This window comes from Apteryx rowi, unplaced genomic scaffold, assembly GCF_003343035.1.
Source record: "Apteryx rowi isolate R43461 unplaced genomic scaffold, aptRow1 scaffold_41, whole genome shotgun sequence".
Lineage (NCBI taxonomy): Eukaryota > Metazoa > Chordata > Aves > Apterygiformes > Apterygidae > Apteryx > Apteryx rowi.
The window spans coordinates 2,507,953-2,530,164 of record NW_020450621.1 but is presented as its reverse complement, the minus strand read 5'-3'; the positions used below and the strand labels follow the sequence as shown (position 1 = coordinate 2,530,164).

General features: G+C 48.6%; 1 protein-coding gene across 1 annotated transcript; it reads right to left on the bottom strand.

Annotated features, from left to right (window-relative positions):
• Window positions 1-7,974: 7,974 nt before the first annotated feature.
• On the bottom strand, window positions 7,975-21,957 carry LOC112970892 (uncharacterized protein C16orf45-like). The gene is made up of 5 exons (XM_026075766.1): window positions 21,845-21,957; window positions 13,730-13,803; window positions 9,926-10,040; window positions 8,772-8,845; window positions 7,975-8,093 (listed from the first exon to the last, which is right to left on the bottom strand). The coding sequence occupies exons 1-5, from the start codon at window positions 21,946-21,948 to the stop codon at window positions 7,975-7,977; spliced, it is 486 nt and encodes a 161-aa protein (XP_025931551.1). The 5' UTR covers window positions 21,949-21,957.
• Between the last annotated feature and the right edge of the window lie 255 nt (window positions 21,958-22,212).

Below are 22,212 nucleotides of genomic sequence, written 5' to 3'. Positions count from 1 at the left end.
CCTCACAGCTTCTCCTCACACAACTCCTCAACCTTACCTCTCCTCAACTCACACAACCTTACCTGTTTTTCCAGCAATCTGACCCCAGGTAACACAGCTGTGCTGTATCAGGGCTGGACTCAACTGCAAGCAACCCGACCCTTAGGAGGGGGAAGGGGTTACAGAGCCCATGGGCACACAGAGGGCCGTGGCATTAACACCTCCTTGCAAGGGGCTGGGAGACCTAGGGTGCTGAYGTTTGCAAAGAACCATATTACTTCTCAGAGCAGGAGCCCAGATTAACGTCCTATATAAGTGATTGTGTAACCACTACTGTGGTCTGGACCCTGCTATGATGGGTGTACATACACAGTCCTTGCCTCAAGGAGCTCAGGGTGGAAGGAGAAAAGATAAGCTCAGTCTGGGAGCAGAAGCAGTGTAGGAGCCCAGGATCACCCAGCAGGTGAATGATAGAGGTGAGAAGAGCTTGGTTTCTTACCCACTGGCCATCCAGAAGGAAGGGGCATTTAGAAGTCACATCAGTAGAGGACCATGGCTTAGGGACAGGAACTGAGCATTGTAGGGGGATGCTCACTGAAACAAGAAGGTTGGAGAAGAGATGGAGTAAGGGTAAATGGGATGCTTTCCCTTGCCTTTGATTAAGACCCTGAATAGGGGCTATGGGTCTGCAGCAGCTCTTTGCATGGGAAGGACTTCCTTCAAATCCCAGAACAGGGGCAGATCCTCCCCATTGCCATGCCAAGGCCTCCTTCCTCAGCGAGTGGAAACATTCAGCCTAGTCGTGCTCTCCAGCAATGCTGGGACTGCAGGGGTGGCCTTGAGAAGCAGGCAGTGCAGAGCACTTGAGGCCACTGAAAATTGATTTCTCAATGAGGAGCAAATATATACCTTTTTGTTTGTACGGAGTGATTCACCACTCAGCCCCAGGGCTGGGCCTCATAGGGAGAATGGAAATCCAGTCTCATGGCAATTTCCTAGGAGACAGCAGCCTGCCACGTGGGGACTGGATCTGAAAGCCTTTGCCCCACAGACAGCAGTGCTTCCACCACTCACGCTGRCCTGGATCAAGGCCTTTGTTGCTTCTCTGTGAGACCAAGCACACAGAAGCAGAAAGAAGAGAAAAAAAACAAGCAGGAGAGTGTGTCTCACTGAGGCCCACAGGGATCCCAGAGGTTGGTAAATGTGTTGTAGAGGAATCAGTGACAATATGGAGATCTGCTGCCTGCACTGGAAAAGTCAACTCATGATTCATCCAAGCAGAGACTATGCTGGGCATTTGTGTCCTTGATCTTATCTCTGCAGTGATGTATCCAAAGGGACCAGGAACATTTATGTCCCCCCTGGGAGGTGACTCAGCTGCCCCTGCTCTTTCTAGCTCCAGCCTCCCCCTTGCCCATTTTGAGGAGCCAGAAGAGGCTCTGAGCAGATTGTGAAGCACAGGTTGTGCCCTGGACAGCTGCAAGGTGTCTAAATTACCTGGGTTCCTCACCTCTTCTTATGTGACTAAGAGCCCCTAAATATGCCTCTTCAAGAAGCTTTGGCAAGAGGTGGTGCCTATGAGGTGAGGGGGGGGGGGAGGAGTGTACCTGAAGCGTGCATTAACCCTGTCATGACTGGGGTGAAGGGATCCTTGGTTGGGCTTGCCTGGAAAACCAACCAGTGGGATATGGATCGTGGAGGACAGGCATTGGCTGCTCCAAACAATAAAACTAATTTCATCCTCCCTCTGTCCTTTCTCTAGGGAGCTGAAAAGGAAGGAAATCATCTCCTCTAAGTTAAGGCAAAGCCAGCCGAGGCACTCCCAGCCCAGCAAAAAGACAAACTCTGCTCCCATCACTTGTGAGATGCCAGAGGATGCAACGCTGGAGCTGCGCTGGTCCTGAAGTCCTGCTTCACAGAGGGGTCCATCAGGGTTGGCAAGGTTTCCTGGGCCATCCACCATGTTCCTCCTTCTCCTGCATGCTGGAGCCATCCTTCTGGCTCTGGGAGCTCAGCACCAGCAAAGGAGATGGCAGGACCCACTCCCTGAGCACAGCATGCTGAACACTGCAAAGGTGAAGTTTCTAGTACATTTCCTGCCAGCCCATCCTCCTTCTTGGGCTGGATGAAGAAAAAACAATATGATGTGACTCACAATGCCATAGGATACCAAAGACTAAAATTACTTAATCAGAGTTAAAGTTCTGTGACAGTCTGTAATAAACAGTTTTGTGTGTGTTAATAGCCTGCCTTCTCCTTAGGGAATTGCAGGGCTTGGGTTGTAGGGTTTTTGTTTGCTTTTGTTTTTGTTTGCAAATTTTTTTTCTCTTGGCACAGAAAAGGGATGATTAAAGTATTGGATAAACCTACAGTCTGTTTTGCCTCTTTTTGATGGAAAATCCCCAGCACACTGAAATGTTGTTATTGGTGTAATCTGGACTCTGTCAACATTTCTTCTGGAGAAGCCTGTTATTCCATCAGTGTGGGCAGGAGCTAGCGATGCCAGTACTCTCTGCTCTGCCAGCTGCCCCGTGGAGTCGCTCTGCCCCAGCACCGATGGTGGGATTCAACTGGAGTCAGCTTGTGCCTTGGAGCAGGCAGATGCGTCTGCTGCCAGTGTGCAGGCCAGAGTGACAGGACATGCTATGTGTTCACGTGGTGGCTCTGATACAGAGCATGGCTGTACGGAGAGGCATAGGTCAGCTCCAGATCCTCTACGATGCTTTCACCTGGAGACATGCTACCTTCCCCCCTTAAACACTCTGCAAGCAGATGGGGGACAACCTTGTGCTAGCAACAACCTCTCTCTTCAGCAGTGACTTGGGAAGGCACTGCTGGCTTGTTAGACCCATAATTAGCAATTATTTGGGACTTGGCATGTCAAGCACCATGGGGTGCCAGATGGCAAAGGCATGAACACCATTAAACCTGAATTAGAGCATTGTTTCTGCATATGCAGTTTCCAGCTCCTTGATCCAGGAGAGGATGTGGGTGCCAGAGCTGCCTGCTCCCCTCTCAGTCATTGATGGCATAAAATCRTATGTGACATCTGTTAGTGACTGCAAGCTTCTCTGGTCCTACACATCTGCAGAGACTCAGGTGAAGCACAGAGTCCATCATGCTTCTCTGCTCCCATTCTGCCCATTTTCCACCACCATATCTTCCCCAGCATGCCCACCATGAGCTGTCGGGAGCTGCACTGGGAGTTCTTCTTAGGCAATGTTTACCCATTTGTCCCAAGGACATGCAACAGTGAATCCCATGAGACCCTCCAGTTTGGAGGGCTGCCACTCCTGATCCTTATCCTGAGAGCACTGCAGGCTCACCTGGGGATGGGATAGAGGAGGGAGCTATTAGGGGGTCAAGAGGAGAGTTGTTACAGCCAGACCTCTTTAGATGTCCGTCAAGCAAAACGCCACATGTAGAAGACATTTGATGTGCCAGAAATCATCTATAAATGGTACCACTGAGGCCTGGTGCGAAAAAAGACTGATATCAGTGAATAAATAAATTAAAACAGTTGTTTTCTCTAGGCCTTAAGGAATATTAACCCAGAGAGAGTTTCCTGCATTTCCAAAGATTTTTCAACCTGGCCCAAAAGAGAAATGTTAGGCCAACAGCCTGAAAGGCACAGGTTATATATCTTATTGCAGCAGCAGGGGCTGGTCTGTACTCTTGCAATACCAGGAAATTCCAAAGTCCAGCCTTACTTTTTGGGATCTTGTTTCTTTTCACCTTAACACAGCCTGAAACGCCTCACTGCAAAGGTCCCCGTCAGGGGAAAATAGCTAAGAGCCAGGCTTACAACAGACATTTATTTGTTTGGGTTGAAATAAATGTACATGAAAGTGTTGCTCCTGTGTGCTGTGCACCTTTGCTGTCAGTTAAAATACAGGCTGAATAGGATTGCATGATCAGGACAGCAGCCTGTCATCTTCTCCATGACCAGCTACACAAATACAACCAGAAAACACAGTACAGAACAGGTCAGGATTCTCCCCATCTCCTCCCCAGCTATCCTCTCTGCCCACCCAAGCATTGCTCCAGCAGCTGAAATCTACGCTTTGTAGGGTGGAGGTAGGGATCAACTTGGAGAGAAAGTTTTGAATCAAAGGCCTTTCTTTGCTTTTGGCTCCCTCTCAGCTCAACCAAGCAAACTGGCTCAGTTATTCATTCTCCCCAATAAGATCCTGGTGAAGGCAAGGACAGTGGGGGTCTTTTAGGTCTTCAAACATTGGTCTGTGTGGATCAAGCAAACATCCATATTGCACCACATGGGTAACCGCAGAGTGACGGAGAAAAGCAGTCACTGGAAAGCGTCTAGAAGAGCAAGGAGTAAGAGTGACCCAATCTGTCCCATCAGCTTCAGGCCGGATGCTACCAATCATGGCCTGTGACACTACCCACCACTCCAACTTGGGCAACAGCTTCAGGTGTGTTCTGTAGTGTGGAGGCACATCTCTCTGTTACATGGGTTAGCAAAGCAGAGGGGAGCTCTCTGTGACTTAATTTACTTCTGCTATCTACAGCGCTTTCCAGCCCTCCCTCCAGCCTGAAGTGAAGGCGCTCCAAAGCAAGGAGAGCACCAGAACCAGCAAGCAGTGGCTTTGGGATGTTATAGGTCATTAATAATCAGCAACGCAAAATGAAGGCAGGCTCCAGACTGAGACCACTGAGGTCAGCTCAGAAGTGACACAAACTAGAGCAGGGTCAGGTTTGCTGGAGATGACCAGGTACCATGTTAGTCAATTCGGGCCTCCTACCTGGTCCTGTGAGTGTGCAGAGGGATTGTTTTAGAGTCTGTGGACTTTTCTGACTGCTAATAAAAACCATTTGGAGAGGAGATTGTTCAGGAAGGAAAAGGAAATGGCAACCCCCTTGCAAAAGTTAGAAAATGGGTCCCACACACTGGGTCTTACAACAGCGCTGATAAAGAAATACAGGAGGAACTTGGACCTGCTTATGGTGTTGCACAAGGAAGGATCCCACCTGTGTTGTGTTTTATGAGRATGAACATGCTAGCAAGTGCATAAATAGCAGGAGATGCAATGAAAAGAGCCATGTGAGATGTGACCAGCTCACCTGCAAAGGCACATTGGACAATGACCCAGGCAGGAACACATCACTACAGCAAGTTGCAGCAGGACTGAGTTGATGGCCTCAGCATTTTGGCCAGAGGACAATCAGAGCTCTAGGGCAGCCACCCAAATGGGAGGCCACCCCAGGACACCCAGTGAAATTATATCATCCTAAAGGACAGAAGGATAGGCAGGGCAGGAGCTTCACAGTCAGCTAGAGAGCCCCTGTCCTGTCAAAACAGGCATTAGCAGCTCTAGCTGTGCCATCATAACACAGGTGAGTGTTCAGAAGGGACAGCATAGACTGCAACACCTTGGGGTGTGTACATCTTTCACACAGTGCTTTATGTCTAGCTCATGATGCCAAGCCCAGAGGTGTTGGCTGGGAAACTGGAGGGCAAGACTTGACACTCCTGGCAGTGACAGTGTCTCTCATCTGCTCTTTCCACCTTTCCCTGCAACATTTTTAGTCTCCTGTTTGGTTTTCATTTCCCTCCGCACTTTGCCCCATTCTTCTCCTGAATTTCTCTCTGAATTTCTGTCTTTTTCCCTTTTGCTCTAATTTTCCCTTTTTTTTTTTTTGTTTTTTCTGAGTTGGAACTGAATTCAGTAGCAGTGAGGTGGGGAAACCAGCTCATTCATCCACTCTTCAACACAGCAGACCTGTGCTCAGGTAGTAACTTCATAAGAATTAACCCTTCATTCAGCTGCCTGTGGGGACTGTCCTTCCCACTTTCCACAGCTCTACCCAGAACCATCCAGCACATTGCATTAAAACTGATGCAAACAACAAAATCCAAAACAGAGACATTCCCCACAAAGAGTCCATAGGAAAGAGACCCAACAAGATGGTACAAGGGCCAAGGATGAGAGCTCATCCATGGCCACAGCATTTTTTGGATGGTGGAGTACAATGTTCTCCGAACATTAGCTCCCAGTGCTTGTTTTATTACTCTGTTCAGGTAAAGAATTACACCGGTCCTCTTTGTCATGGACTTGCTTGCCGCTGCTGCACATGCCTCTTCCAAGCTGAGCTTGGGTAGAATTCAGTGTTTGTTGATGTCATGAAGGAGACGACCGCTGATGTGGCACCAAGAAAACACACCATCATCCAAGCTTGCACCAGCTTRCTTGGAAAGTCTCTTCGGTGTTGGTGCTGCAGTGGGAAGCATGAACAATGACAGGAAGTTGAAACTCTTGGAGGAGAGCAGATTGTGCACTCTGCCTGGAGACCTAGTGAGGAAAGGCGAGAGATAGGAAACCACGGGTTGTGACCATGGGATCCCCTTGGTGCATCCCCTCCCCAATAGCTGGAAAGCTGATCCTGCTTTAGAGTGCCCAGTGCCAATGACACTAACCCTTGGGTGTCAGGCCACCTGCCACAATGGAAGAGTCATCAGCAATATTAAAGGATGAGATGTATCCTCCCCTAGAGATACTACAGTCCCCTGGACCTCCATTAACATCATCTTCCTCTTACACAGTGCTTATCGCATGTGTCGTCAGTCATGACCCACCTCTCAGCTTTGGTCATGCTCATCACCTACTGGATGAAGTCCAGGCACTGAGAAAGGTGGGAGCTCAGTGGGCAGGTGGTTTCAATTCCTGCCTTCCCTGCCAGCTGCCCCATGATGAGCTGTAAGGTCTGCGCTCAGGTTTGTGATGCTGGAGCCCAGAATGTCAGTTCAATCATATCAAGGCATATGCTTGTAGACATAATTTTATGTCAGCTGTAGATYGCTTCATCTTTGTCCATACTGCCTTCTAGTAGGAGTGAGCTCAGCTCACCAGCTATCACGAGTACAGCCTTTGCTCCAGCTCCCACCAAGTATTTACTTACTTGACTTGTCTGCACCCCACAGACACCAATTTTGACAGTATTTTGCATGGAGTAGTGTAGCATATGAACAAGTGKGTAGGGAGGCAGCTTGACCCAGGCAGGGCTGATCTTGTGGGGATCCAACCATCTACCTCTGTGAGCACACTGGTTTTAGTCTCCTCCTGGGCTGAGGAGAGGGAGTCCACACCAGCCTGCACTGGTAAGAAGCACCTCTTTACTGGTCTGCCATTATGTGGCTACCTGGGATTTTTACAAAGTCAAGTGACAATATTCATTTTATGCTTTCAGGAATGAGTTTATGCCCTGAGCTGTTAGCAAATGAACAGAAGTGCAACTGGTTGCTCTTCAGCAGCTGGGCAGTGAGAGGAGAGTCCTGTACMACTGTCATAGCTTGGCCCTTAGTAAACTCTATTTTAAATATAAGGGACACAGCACTTTATGGTTGGGCATAAGGTAATGTCAGCAGATGTCAGTGATTGAACCGTAACCTGTTAAGAAGGAAATGCTCGAGAGGGGCAGGGAGAAGGCATGCGAGGACCTTCGAGGAGAGACAGGCCTGATGRTTTCTCAAATTTTCAGAGAAGATGCTACAGGAAGACAAAGGACATCAGTGGTGTAACTCCATGACTACCAGGTATTTAAACCAGCGATGCATTTGATCTACAACTCCATCTTCATGGTTGCAGCCGGACGTCTTGGTGTTCAGGGTACCACCCCTCAGTGTGCCCACCCCCACTCCTCCCTGACCTCCGTCTCTCTTCCTGCTCCACCCAAATCCCTCCATCTCCTCAGCCTCCTTCCAGCCATGACTGCAGCCCTACTCTCTCGGGAGTCAGTGGGGCTCTGGAACTTTTGTCCTGCTGCCACCCCTGCGGAGCAGGGTTGCAGCCTGGTGCTCCCTCGTGCCCCATGCCTGCTGTGCCAGGAGCCATACATCTCCTAGCTACCCTCACTCACCCACCTACATGGGAACTTGGGCATTTCTGCACCCTGAGGAAGCCCCTCTCACCCAGCTTGGCTTCCCAGGATGTGTATGTTACCGTGATCATGTCCTGTGCAGAGGAGCTGGGGTCTGGCCTACATGATGGAACAGGTGAAGCCACAGCACTCCTTGAGCAGGGTGAGGCCCGTTTTGGTCATGTATGGTGCGGAGGTTTGCTGCCCCCTGGAAGTCATTTTCTTCTCTTTGACAGGAGCTATGGAAAGAGGCATTATTAACTTCAGGGTCAGCGTGTGCTTGGTGAMAAGGGCACAGGCCCATTGCTTCTTCTTAGAGGTCCTTTCAGTGTTGGGATGCTGCCCCTCCTCACCCCACAGCTGGGCATGAGCTCCCGCCATCATGATGCCCATCACCGGGGGTGCTTCCCAGGTGTCCGTAAGGCAGGACATGCACACAGGGACCCTGGACTGGACATGCCTCCCACTGTACCAGAGGTGTGTTCCTCCAGGAATGATGGAAGCACAGGGAAGAGGCCTGTTTCAGAGGCCAGGACTAGAGGAGGAGTGGATGGTATACCACAACTTGTGGTCTCAGCCAACAGCGTGATGAGACATAAGGAGCTGGTTAGAAAGAGTCAGTTGAAGTACATGAGACATGGAAGGCCATCTACCCAGATGTTCTCATAGAACATGCTGGGTGGAAATGTCAGGAGAGAAATGGAAGCACAGCATCCATACCGATTTGGGATGTTTCCACAACATTATCTCAAGCACCAGCACCCCCCAGTTGCCATTTTCTCACACCCTCCACCGGTAGCAGATGGCCTCCAGGTAAAACAGCCCACACAGAGCAATGAAATTTTGGGGGTAGACAACTTAGTGGAGAAGCTGCCAGGGAGGTCCTATGAAAGGAATAAAACTCATCAACCACCTACTTGCTTTCTGGAGGTAGCTTTTGGAGAGCTTACTTTGCAGGAATTCTGCCATTTCCTTGTCTTCTTCCCTTTCCCTGTGATAAGAAGATTGGTTACCACTCGGGAAAGGAACAGCGAGGCATCCAGGAGCATCCAGTGAGGCATGACAGCACAGACTGGAAGCCAGGAGAGCAACTTCTGGCCAAGCCACCTTGTTCTGTGACTGTATATCCAACACAGTGCTCTTTGGAGAGATGGAAGCAAGGGGATTGAGCATTCTGTCTGCAACAGCAAAAGCCCCCTGTATGCTTCTGGCAGGGCTTAATCAGAGCCCTCTGGAGCTAATAGCAGCTGCAACAAAAGTTACTGTTCCCTTGGTGGAGGCAAAGCAGCCTCCTTGTAGAAGGGATTTTTAACACACACTCATGCTCACAAGTGAGCCACATTTTGCAGATGGATCCAGTACAGTAGGTGCTAAGTGGCTATTTTCTCACCCCTTCCTCATAAAATCCTGGTTTGTAAACTTTTCTCAGGCCAGACCCAGCTGGTCGAGTAGCCATGCCCATCTCTGCATTATCTATCTCCAGAGTCAATAACTGTCTTAGCCTCTTCAACCTCTGTTTCTAGAGTCACGTGAATACATCAGCAGCTCRGCTTTTCTCTGGGAGGACGTGTCTAGTCTACAGTGTTCAGAAAGCTACAAGGCATGACCTGAGTGYGACCAGCACAGCAATCTCTGCCTGCATCTGCAGACAACCTGGAACAGTGGTTTGGGACTGCTCAGTACCTCACTGTGTAGCACTGACGCCAAGACTTGCTCTAGGAGTGCCCRGGGAGACCCTGCGGTGGCAGGGAGGGCAGCAGGCACAAAGTTTGCTCGCTCAAGCAGGAACTACCCAGGGAACAYGACAGATCCTCCTTACCACTACCCTTTGCTCCTGCTTCAGGGAGAGCAAGGGCACGCCATTTGAGATGTACCTGGAATACCACCACTTTGGATGGTGATCCAGATTTAAGAGTGGAGTGTGCAGGTAATGCTCCTTTGGGAGCACATCCCAGCCATGGAGCTCTGTTCTCCAACCTGCTGTACATACTGTACACAYCAAGGATCAGGCCAGCTGACCCAGCCCAGCAGTAATTGCTCCGGAAAAAAGGACTAATTTGCACCATGCTACCTGAGCCTCTCAAACTCCACATCATCCACCAGGAAATCCCGTGTTTCCACCAGCTTGTGTATCTGTTGCACCAGCTCCTCTTCTCTCTGCTTCTCCTCATTGGACTTCTCGGTCTCTGCAGCACAGGCAACACATTTAATACATTGACAGGGGCCATCCCCCCAAGCTGAGGCCAGGCTGGCTCTAATTCTGCTCCACACAGGAGCAGATGTGATAGTGGGGGTAAAAGCCGAGCCAAAGTAATCACCTGGATCCCAACACAGGCCACTAAATAAGCAACAKCCTTGTCCAAACCACCCTGGCTGGGAGGGGATAGCCCAGGTGTGACCAAACTTTGGATTTTGAACTGCTCCCCAAAATGTTCATGGAGCTGAGCAGTGCAAGATGCAACTGTGAGTCTCAGAGAAAGAGAACCTCAGGAAGGTGGCCTCACCAGTGGGAAAGATCATGAYTCCCCAGGAGTCTTCATCCTCCACTGCTGGAAGGACTGGGTGTCTGGTCCCAGGGAGATCAGAGATGTCAATTTAGATGTCATCCTTCAGCCRGGATGTGCTTAGCCTGCAATTTCCATGCCAGCACACCCACCCACCTAGTCTCAGCACAGACCTGAGCTATGCAGGGCTCGAGAGACCCTATTTGGCTGTCTCTGAGCTGGATTCTCCACATGGCTACAAGCCCAGCCATGGATTCAGGTGCCTAACAAAGGAAATGGAGGAAATTATCAAAAATGATCAGGTGCTTTGGGAACATGTTATACCACTATTTACCCATACATACAGAGACACGAAGACCAGTATGATCCACTGGCTTTATGTGGTCTCATTCCCTGCTGAACTCAGTCCCTGCGATCTCATCCAGTATATCTGACCTATCAAACTATTSTGAGTCTCCACCGGTGTCACTCCCATTGCAGTGACAAGGATGACCACAAGTGTCTGCCAAGCTACTGCTTTGAATGTGTTAGCCTTGGTTGTCACCTGCACCCCCAGAGCCTCAGAGTGACCTACCTTTAGCACTCTGGGACCCACCTGTGCCATGTATCTTTGTGCAGTGAGTCTGCAAAGACCAGGGAAACTCTAATATCACTATAACGCCCTGCCCTACATAAACAGGTATATAATGGTAAGTGARATATGTGAAGATGATAGAGAGAGGGCTAAGGGGAGTTAAAGATAGCTGGAGAGCTACCTTGGGTCAAGACTGTGACTGTCTGTGCTGCAGCTATTTAATACCATTTCTGAATTCAGAAGCCAGCTTCAAAATCAATCCAGCACAGAATGGATCAGTCTCCAGTCTTCCTTCAGCTAAATAAAAATGCAGTGAAATTCACRGTTTGGAGCAAACCTGTAGGTTGGGTCTCAGCAGTTACCTAAACCGTGTATTGATTTGTAGTTTAAAGCCTGTTATATATTGATCTGAGGTGTTGCTGTGGGCGTGTGAGTAGGATGAACTTCTCACATGTTGTTAGAAACATCCCCAGCAAACAGAGGTTTCTCCTACCATTGGGGTGATAAGTTATCTTGTGTATGGAGTGAGCTGAGGCTTTCTGGCAGAGAAAGCTGATCTGGACTGAGGTATGGGCCACAGCCACTGGCCTCTTCCCATGAATAGTTAATGCAAAGTCACCTGGCCATGGCCATGATCTCTCTGTGCAGCAGCTCCCATCTCTCTGGTGGGAACAGGAGCACTTACAATGTCATTCAGATGTCATGACAATCTGAGTCATTAGGTTGGTGCACAAACATATCAGCTATTTGGAGTTAATTAACAATCTGCACTCATGAGTTAAAGCATACCAGAGTAAACATATCCACTGTACAAACACTGCACCTTTTTTTTCCAACTTGTTGATGTCAGAGACCATCATAGCTGTGGTGTGCCTCTGAATTATTAAAGACAACCTGAAYTGGTGAGATTTCAAGCTACAGGTCTGTCTGAGCTCTGAGTGAGCACTGACGCATTTGGGTCCTTATCTGAATCAGACATCAACACCCATTTTTAGTCTTGATCTGCTGCTATGGTCTCCCAAAATTAGTGATTTGCAGTATTTTTCCAGCACAGTCTGATTTGAGTCAACTTATAAAAACAAAAAGAGCACCCTGCATGCTATCAGCATTTCTGCTCTCAGCTGAAACTGGGAATGCTGAAAAGGCCAGAAATGAAAAACCAAAGCAGATGAAGGAAAGCCAGTCACATTTCTCAAGGCTCAGAGAAGTTCCAGTTTGTCTCTAGTTCTGAGCCATCATTTAGGTCAAGTCTTATTTTATGAACTAGAGAACGTTTGAACTAAAAGCTCACATGAGATGTGGGTCTACACTTTGCAAGCAGCTTCTATCTTTAGATAGACCAGAATCCTCACTTCCCCAGTCTGAACCTCCCTCTGGATACAGCCAGGTTGTATCAAAACTGATCGAGACCTGCATAATAAGCAGCAGTCAGTCTCTCACCTGCTTCAAYTTGCATGTTGATGATTCATAAGCACACACAGCACAGCACCACTAAAGCATTAGAAAGGGTCAAGGCCTCTTGACATCCTTGGTTTTGAGATAACCTCTCGTAAAGAACCAATCAGCTGAGCTGCTGCTCTGGGAAACAGATGTGCACAGCTGGCCTGTTGTCTGGATTCAGGCATTGCCCCCTGCTAAACACTCACTGGCCTCGGTAAGTTCAAGATCTTCAGAGAGATACTTGTGGTGGAAATAACTGAGGTCCAGATCTTACTGTTTGGATGCCCAAACTCATGGGAACAAATAAGCAGGGCTATGTCTTCTATCTGGTCCTAGAAACACATAACCCTTCCTGGTGGGCTGAACACGGATGTCCTAGGAGGAGGCATAGCCTTAGGAACAATYGTGGAAACAGCTCAAGGGAAAACCTTTCTTGCTGGTTCTCATTCAAACCCTGAGCAGTTTGTTGTGTGCTTTTATTWGAATATTTTGGCTGAAAGGGATCCTTTAGAGAGCCTAGTTTTGACATTCCCTGGGCTKTGAAGGGAGAAATGTGGTTTGCTGGCTGCCACAGGGACATGGAGGGTCACTGGTCATGGYAATGGAGGAAAAAAGCTGCATCTCCTCCCAACTGAAGCTTTCACACATTGCCCTTAGCTGTTTGCCTCTTTTCCATACCCTGAATGCAGAATTGACCTAAATCAGGGACATCTCCAAGTCCCTTTGGCATGATGTGCCCCTAGTACCCRTCCTACCCTGGCTGTGACTGGGAGTCCAGCCTGCCCTGGCAGCAGCTGTCATCTGCCTAGTGGGTGACAGATGTTTCTGACATGGCCACAGCAAGAATTCATTGCTTTTCAAGTATTTCAGGCCTTTGAAAGCATCTGCCCTCTTACCACCTCCAAAAAAGCCCCTCTGTGGTATAGTCTGAAGATGTCCCCTTCTTCTCTTCTGGACTCGTTTGGGGGCCTTCTTTGGTGGACATGGCAGGTCCCACCATGTCAGCATTCATCGCCACCTAACTCAACCATTCCCCTTCCTCCTCCTATATCAGATCCATGCTCCTCCTCAAAGGACTTCTATTTCTTTTCCTATTCTGCTTCCTCTCTACCCTTCAGTCCAGGACAGGACAAGGACACCTTGACAGTATTGCAAGCAGTCAAGCTCCTAAAAAAAAATCTCAGGTCAAACTTTAGGAACCACATTTCTTCTTGTTCATGCACTGCCTGCCTGCAGCACCTGTGTCTCCAGGAGCATCCCAGAGTGGGAGTCATTCAAGAACTTCTTGAATTTCACAGAAATCTTTTGCTGACTGCAAATGCAGCACGCAGCTTTAAGAAACTGTACAAAGCCTTACCTGGAAGGGCTATGAGTTTTTGAAGCTCCTTTTTCAGCCGGCTGATTTCTTTGCAAAGCTGAATGTCATCCATCCTGCAGAGACACAAATGAAACCGCTGAGGGAAAGACGGAGAGAGGAAAGGTGCAAAACCTCCAGAGCAAAACCCAGCCAACCCCAGAAGGCAATAAGCTCAATGCATGCATCAAGGAGCACAAATTTACCTGCCTTCCCACAGGGAATAATAACTCACTTCATCTCAGAGCTTTTATTAGAGTTAAATGGGTCGTGTCACTGGTTGTTGGGAAAGCAAAAATTTCATCACTCTAATGACAATGATGCCTTATTAAAACTTGGCACATTCACCATGCAATAGCAGCTGTGTTTCTTCTCAAAAAAAAAAAAAAGTTCCCAAATAGCAAAATCCAAAAGCAAACAGAAACTGCTGCCACATAAAAAGGTCTTACATTTTCATACTGGATTTCTGCAGAATTTTTTAAAAAAGAAAAAAAAAAAGAAGCACAATGCAGGGAAAAAATGTAAACTTTGCAGTTGCCCACTAAGAAACAAGGTCATTTCAACAGGATACTGCTGAAGCCACAGGCAATGAAATCTTCTCTGGCTCAAACCACAGCACAGCAGTGAGATACCAATCAGGACGGGCCCCTTAGGATCCAGACTCAAGTGTCAGTGGCAGCTGCTGACAGTGTGGCTGGGGGATGCACGGCCTTGTCTGTGCTGGAAAGGCAGCTTTAATGATGTCTCGGGAAGAGAAAGCATTGCAGATGCTCAGCCCTCTCCATGAGTGTATTGGCTCAAGTGCATCTGGCTGCTCACCAGGACTGGCTGACAAGATTCACCTGAATTTATTTGTTGATTTACCTCAAAAAATATGGCATGCCTGTGCTCTCACTAAAGCCCCACTTAGACAAGACCTAGGAATGATGTTGTCTGGCCATGGGGAGTGTTAGTGCTTCAGTCTGAAGGGCTTTGCTCCCTCTTGGTAAGGAAAACCCCAACAGCAGGCAGTGCTCCTTGCTGAGACCTCTTTCCACCACAAAACAAGCCATCCTTGAGCATCTCCCCCAGGAAGGTGACACTGCAGCAGATGAGACAAGCCACTTCTCCAATAATCCTCAGCACTAACCCTTGTCTGCCTGTACTGCTCTGCTCCCCACCTCCTGACCTCTGTCATGACAGCAGTCTCCAGTTAGTGATCTCCTTGCTTTGCCTTTCGGGATCCTTTCTTCAAAGTATTCCTGCTCTCTGCCAAGGCAGCTCATATGTACAGATCACCAACCTGAGGGCTGACCAGCTCTGTTTGCTCTTCCAACACAGTCCAGCCAGCCGGCAGCTGCCCCTTCAGTAGCTGTCAAGCACCATTTCCTTGGCATTGAGGCATCCAGGAACCCAAGTCCCAGAGTGGGAGATTTTGGCTGTAGGCTCATTTGAAAAGACATCTTAAAATCAAAAAATGATACATAGTGGCAGCATTCTATCAGATGCCACCCTGTGGCAAGACTGTGAATCTCCTGATCAGGAATGGCCTGTTGAGCCAAGACTTGGGATGTTTCTCTTCTCTTTCTAGGCTTACCACAGAGTGGGTAAGGTGCCCTGGCCAGATCATCTGGCAGCTCCCCACCTGTGTTTCGTGACCTGAGGCTAAACAAAACGATCTACACTAAAAATCCATCTCTAGATTTTCCAGATGTAATGGGCACATCATGTCAGTTGAGTTACTGTGCAGCTCTGAAGGTGAGTTTCCAAACATATTTCTGTTCCAAACATATTTCTGTATAAGTAAGAACTAGTTGACTGGTTGTAATGATTAGAGGGTTATTCTGTGCTCTGTACTAGCTCCTGCAGGGTGACAAGGGAATTTCCTGGGGTCCCCAAGCTGCATATTCATAGAGCTTCTGGCCAGACCTGTAATCAGAACAACAGTCGGGTGTTCTCTTTGCATAGCTACATCTTTCTTGTGAACAAACTCCCTTCTTAAGGACAAATTTGTTTTTGTCAAAGGCCACATTTGTAGGGAATCACAGAGGCATAGAGCAGTGAGGTAGTTATCCTGGTCATGACTGGTATCACAATCATACCCATGTCCCRAGGACTAGATGTTGCTCACTTGGCACCTCCAGGCAGAAACCCCTTCATCTACCCATCAGTCCTCGCAATCTCAATAAATGTCTTCCAGGAATCTGGAGCCTGGAGTGAAGGCACCAGAAGCCACATGGCAGATAGGCCTGGGGTTAGGCAGCTCATCCAACTGGCACTGAGCAGCTCCATCAGCAGAACAGAGGACTTCCCATCATCACCCCAGGAGTAGATGTGGACATGCTGAACAGGAGCATTTGCTTCTGGCAAGGCAACAAATCCACTGATGTCTCAGAAACACCTTTATCTAAGGGCTCCCTAGACATCAGAGACACTTGTGACCACAGCCCTAGGTGTTTCAGAGACAATGGATAAGGCCCATGACAAGGAGCAGTCTGTGCTGGGAAAATATCTGGTGGCCCAGGTTGCTAGAAATGCCTTTTGTAATTGCAACAAATTACCTAAGCTAGGAAATCTGAGTGTGATTCCCCCTGTGGTAACTGCCTCCAAGGACACCAGCTCATTCTTTCCCTGTTGCCCCAAGACAGTAACCTCCAACCGGGGCCACTGTGGCAACACTTGAATGGTGGAGGAAAGGGCTCCCCTCACAAATACCTCAGCTGGAGACCAAATGTGTCCACATAGCATTTGGCTCTGTGCTGCCCTGTGCACTGTCCCTTGCCTACTCGGGGTGGCATGGGAGCATATAACCCCATACACATCATGTTCATGACATGTTTCATTAAGAAGCGGTTAAGTACTAACACTGCAGAGCCCACTGGTCAACCCATCTGGWCTGTGCCTCAAAGTGGAGTGGCATTCCCAAATGTTAACTGCAGGGAATCAGCTGACCCATTTTTCACCCTGAGAAAGGCAACTTAAAGGCCATACTTCCTCCCAAGCCCYACCAGGTGCTCCAGCATCTTAGTTTGAGTTTCACAAGTTTTTCCAAGCCTTGAATGCAGAAGGACTCCTTGCAYGCTTTGCAAGACACATGGCAAAGCATCCAACCTTCAAGAGCACAGTTGAGATCACTAGGATATCAAGCTCCACAGCTGTGAGTGATGATAAGCCACAATACACGATCTGTGGCTTATGAGCTGGTGGCACCTTGGACAGAAGTGTCTTTGGTTCATTTTGAAGTGTGTGTTGCTAAGAGCCCTTTCTGCATCTTCAATAATCCTGCTGGCACTTCCGCTGAGTCACGCCATTCACCCTGTCCAGGATGAGTCACATTTGCTGGGAGCTACTCAAAGCTGCAGCTTTGTTAGCTGAGTGGAGGACACCAAAAATATTAATTAGGGAAGGGAAAATAAACAGACTGATGAAGAGGGACCCTGTGAGATGTCACTGTAGGAGGAGAACATCACAGACAGAGGAGAAGACTTCCTCTTGGCTTTGCCATKTTTTGCTCCGTCTGACAGTGTCTTCATTTGTTTGCATATTACAAGTTTTCTTGTTGTAGAGACTAGTGCAAGTCCTGTGTTAGGCACAGAGCAGGTCCACCTATGCTAACGTTTGGGAGCTGTGYGTGCCGATCTGTCCTTCCATCCACTGCTCCTCACTTCATCATCACAAAGCCCTCAGCTTGCATGAAGAGCATCAACAGGAGGTCTTCRCAGGACAGACAGCTAACAGACTGTCCCTCCCTCAAAGGGACCATTGCTACAGGGCCGCAAGAACCTGACAGTGCACTTTGAAAGGGAAAGCAGGCACAGCCCAAAGTGCACTCCCTGCATARGCCATCAGAGCAGCTCTGCACCTTGGTCCTCCCACTCACAGCTCAGTCCGGGTCCTGGCTGGTCCTGAGAATGGGATGCTCTGAGATGTACCCTAAGGCACATCAGGACCCAAGGACCCACCCATTAGAAATTCACTGGCGCTCTGACACAAAAGGATTTATGTCCCATCTACAGTACCTAGTCTGCACTGCTCTGCCTGCTCTAGTCYCCTCTCCATATAAAACCCCAGGTTAAATCCTACCAAAGCTGTATTGCTACAGCTGGCCTCTCCCTCCTCTTTCTCCCCTAAATTCTCACTATTGTTTTACATCCCACTTCTCTGGGAGCATGGGATGTGTATATTGCACACAAACTCGTATACGTGCAGCTAAGCTTACTTCACATAATCACTCTTATTTTAGAAGTATGAAAAGCTTATTAGCAATTCACTTAGTAAAATTAAAATAAGCAAATAACTGAAATATTATTAAAGTTAAATTGGAGCTAAAGCTTGTTAAAATTGATAATAAAAATTCTCATTTAAATAAAACTTGGGAGAGATTGCAAAGACAAGCACCCAGAAGGCTGCTGCTGGACCTGAGTTTATTTCTACCAGTTGAGATAAACTTTGCAGCATTAGCCCTGGCTGTGCTATCCCTGATCTGACCCTGGGACCAGACTCCTGAGTGGATCATGTGATGTACACAGCTGAATCTCCCACAGGAAATGTTGCCCTTTCCTTTTGCTCTGAAGAAGAGGAATATTGGGAGCTTCAACGTTTTCCACAGCACAGACATCTCGGAAATGCTGGAACATTATAGTCTGACATTTCCAACAGGAGCAAATCACTGACAGTTAGCGACTGACCAGCCGGGTCACATCTCCATATGGCAGTGCATCAYGGGCACCACATGTCTCTGGTCATTAGAGATGCCCATTTCCCCAGGCCAGCCTGYACCCTGCAGTTCAACTCTAAATATAAAGGTTTTTTGTTTTTTTTTCCCCCATTGGGGAAAAAAAAAAAAGCCACTTTGCAGCCCCAGATCCCTATGCTTTTAACTCTGTTCTGAAGCACCCCGGTCCTGGGGGATCCCTTTTCTTCAGCAGCGACTTAGCTCTGTGGACCAGGCTCACCTTCCCGAAGCTGTCCGCTGCCTGCACTCCCCAGACAGCACTGAGCGAGGCCCGGGCAATCCTCAGGGCTCTTTCCTCAACCAAAGGACCCGGCTCTCACGGACTTGCAGAGCTACACTCCTCCCCAGTGGGGCACTCCGGAAAGCTGACAGCGATGCTCTAATTCCTCGGAGAGCATGCAGACAACTCAAATACATAACTCCAGGGACTCCTAACTTTCAAGTGCTTAATTTTGCAGCTATATCCACCCTGGTACCTGGTTTCTGTAGGTGAGTTCCTTCCACTTTCCAAATGCACACCAAATAAAGGGATAAGAAAAACCAATAGATGTGATTGTTGACAGCGCCTTTGAGAGTTAGGTACCAGTTGCCATGGAAAGCACTTAAGCACTTCACTTTTTATGACTTTCAAAAATCCCATTCAGCAATATATTTCAGGGGAACCGTGCTGATCCCTCAGAGAGGTCATCACTTCAAATCACACCAATCCAAATCACACCTTTAAATCACAGGTCAGCTCACAGCTACCTGAGATAACAGGTTTATGTCGGCATTACCAGGTTCCTGTGTTCCCTGTGGTCCAGGCATTGGTGGAGACACAAACACATTAGACAAGCAGCATGTCAAGTGCTGCAGCCCAGTAAATATGATTTTTGCCATTACCATTAAAAAATCCCAGGTTTTGTATTGACCTGACAGCTTGGGATCTCAGGACTGGTCTGGCCATAGCAATTTAATGGTATTAATGACATTTTTTCTGCATTAACTAAGACTATGAATGCTAGTATTATTGTAAYTCAACTAATAACATTTGTTGTAGTTTGATTAGGTTGTTTAGATTTTAATGGGACTAACAATAAATTCTCTGCTTTGTATATATGGTGTGCTCCCTTTTTGCCCATATCAGGATTTTGAGAGTATCAGTGCAGCCCTACAGAGCTGTGATGGGAGACAGGAACCCTGAGCCCTCCCCTTGTGCCCTTAGCCCCAAAGGCAGCGCAGCAGATGGGAGACCCCCATCTGGCAGGCTGCCTGTRCCCCACGCTGCTGCTCATTGACTACAGCGGGCTCTGGGCAAGCTAGAGACCCCGTGCATTTGATGCAGAGTCACTTGGGGAGCCGGGCCATCCCTCATGATGTTTCTGTAGCCACATTTAGAGTGGAGGCAGAAACAGGGGCCATATATTTACCTCTGCTGCAAATTAATCTTCTGGCCCCTTGAACCTTTTCCTCAGTCCTCTCTGAGCCATGTCTGTCTGGCAACCCAGAGTGTAGGACTGCAGGCACTGATGGTCTCAGAGGGGGTGTGCAGCCTGGGCTTCATCACAGCTTTGCTTCGTGAGCTTTTCTCTTGCAAATATCACCCTGCATCAGACTGGCTTTATTTCTGCCTTTTAGGCAAGGCCGCCTTGACCCTGGCACTGCTGTGGATCCAAATGCCCCACACTGATGATCCAAAAGGGAAGAGTTCAGTAGAGACCACTGTGCTGATAATCTAGAGCTCAGGTAAATCAGCCCTTTTCCTCATGGACCATTAGGAGCTCCCGACCCATCCAGAGAAAATGTTCCTAAGTGCCCATTGGTACCACTGCAACACACTATTTGATTGCCTTAAACCTCAAAGGACTCTGAATTTTTACTCAGACTGAAATTGGCCCTAAAGAAAATCTTTCCCTCCACTTCTGGCTGCAGAGGCTGTGCAGGGCAAGGAGAGCAGGACGCAATGCAGAGATGGGCACCGGGCGCTGAGGCTTGTCAAAGAGGGAGAAACAGTCCCCCAGAAACCAAGGAAAGAGCAAAAGAGGAACTAGGAGGATGCATAATACTGCACTGTGGGGAGAGTAAGCTGCAGTTGTGGGGATATTCAACAGCCAGCAACCTCAGTACTGGGGCTGAGCAATATCTCCAGAGACCAGCAATGAGCTACCTGAACCTTAGGTCCCTTCCCAAGACAAGATCCATGCACTGGCRGAAGAGTATGAACCCACCAAGGATGGGGTGCTTGCGGAGGAATATGGCACATTTTAGTTTAGTGAAACCTGTGCTATAAACTCTGCACAGAAATTGGTTGGCTCCAACCATCACGCTGTCATGCTACCCATAGCACTTACTCCAAGCCCTGCACCACCAGCACATCCTTCCTGCATCAGTGCAATTCGGTAGCATGGGGCATGGCCAGGCTGCTTCTCCATCCCCCTCCTGGCAGGCTCAACCTGCTCAGGGTCCCCAGAGCCTCTSTGTGCTCCCAGGGGGCTGAAGCAATTTGTGGGTGTTCCTCAGGGCTCTACCTGCAGCCTGCAAGATGCAGCAGGGCCATGCAGTCTCAAAGCCCAGGGCTATGGGCAGAGCTGCCCTTGCATTCTGGAGAGTAGGTTTGTCTCACTTGTTGCCCACTGTTTCCCTCAGTTGCAGCTTGTTTCCTGAGCCCCGTGGGGACAGGGCTCCCCTTTGCTCTGGCCTAGGGTGAGTGACTGCAATTTTGGCAGATTTGACTTGTGAACTCAGAGGAGTGAGTCCTTCCCGCCTGCCTCCGACCACAGGATGCTGCCTGCAATTGCTCTCTACATCCTTGAGCCTGTGCCGCTTTGTAACAAGGACTTTATCAAGACCCTTCCAAGAGCAAAGCTAGGACGATGTTTGGTTTTCAAATGGAAAGCAATCTGTTGTGATCCACAGGCCACCAGCACATGGAGACCCAAAGATAGCTCCTGCCGCAAGGACTGTGTCATAGTGACTGCAAAGGAGGACAAACACACCCAGAGGCATCTTTGGAGTCTTACTCACTTGACTCTTGGGCTGTGACTCATCCTGGCGCTTGCCTGCAGTCCCYGCTACCTAGCACTGTGCTCTTGCTCAGTCATTGAGTCCTTCACCGTACATACAAACCGAAAGGGGAGTTTTTCTGGGACTTATTCTACCAGTGTCTCTGGGTGGTGACTAGAGCTCTTGCACCTTATTCAGCCAACAAAATGGCTTTCAGCACCTAATGCTAATAAATGAAACTGCTTTTGAGCATTGAACTTTGAGACAGAATCATCCACCGTGGGAGAAGCTGTTTTTCCAGGTGAAAATGGCCTTAGCTCTGCCCTTCCCTGAGGAAGATTCGTGTTTGATGAGGCAGACAAAAATGCTGGGATGACCAGGGGAAGGGGGGGGGGGAAGTGGCTGGTGGGCAGGATACTCACATGTATCGCAGCTCTGACTCCCTCCTCACCAGGATCTCTCTGATCCTCTCGATTTTGAAGAGCTCCCCTTCAATGTCATCAATGGTTGTGGTTGAGTCGGCCATGGAAATAATCTCATCCTCTGCCAATGAAACAGGAGCCACATGAGCAAGCAGGAGATGTTAACTTGATGCTGAGGACAAAAGTGCAGGCTGGGCTGTCACAGACCCCTGCCAGCAAACACAACGCATCCGTGTCCCAGATCAGCAAAACCATTAAGCACATGCACAGATTCAAATTCATTTCCAGGTTCCTTGCTGGCAGGCTTCAGGCAGTGTCAGCAAGGGTTGCCCTGCTGGGTGCCGCAAGAGGAGACAGCACAGCGGAGA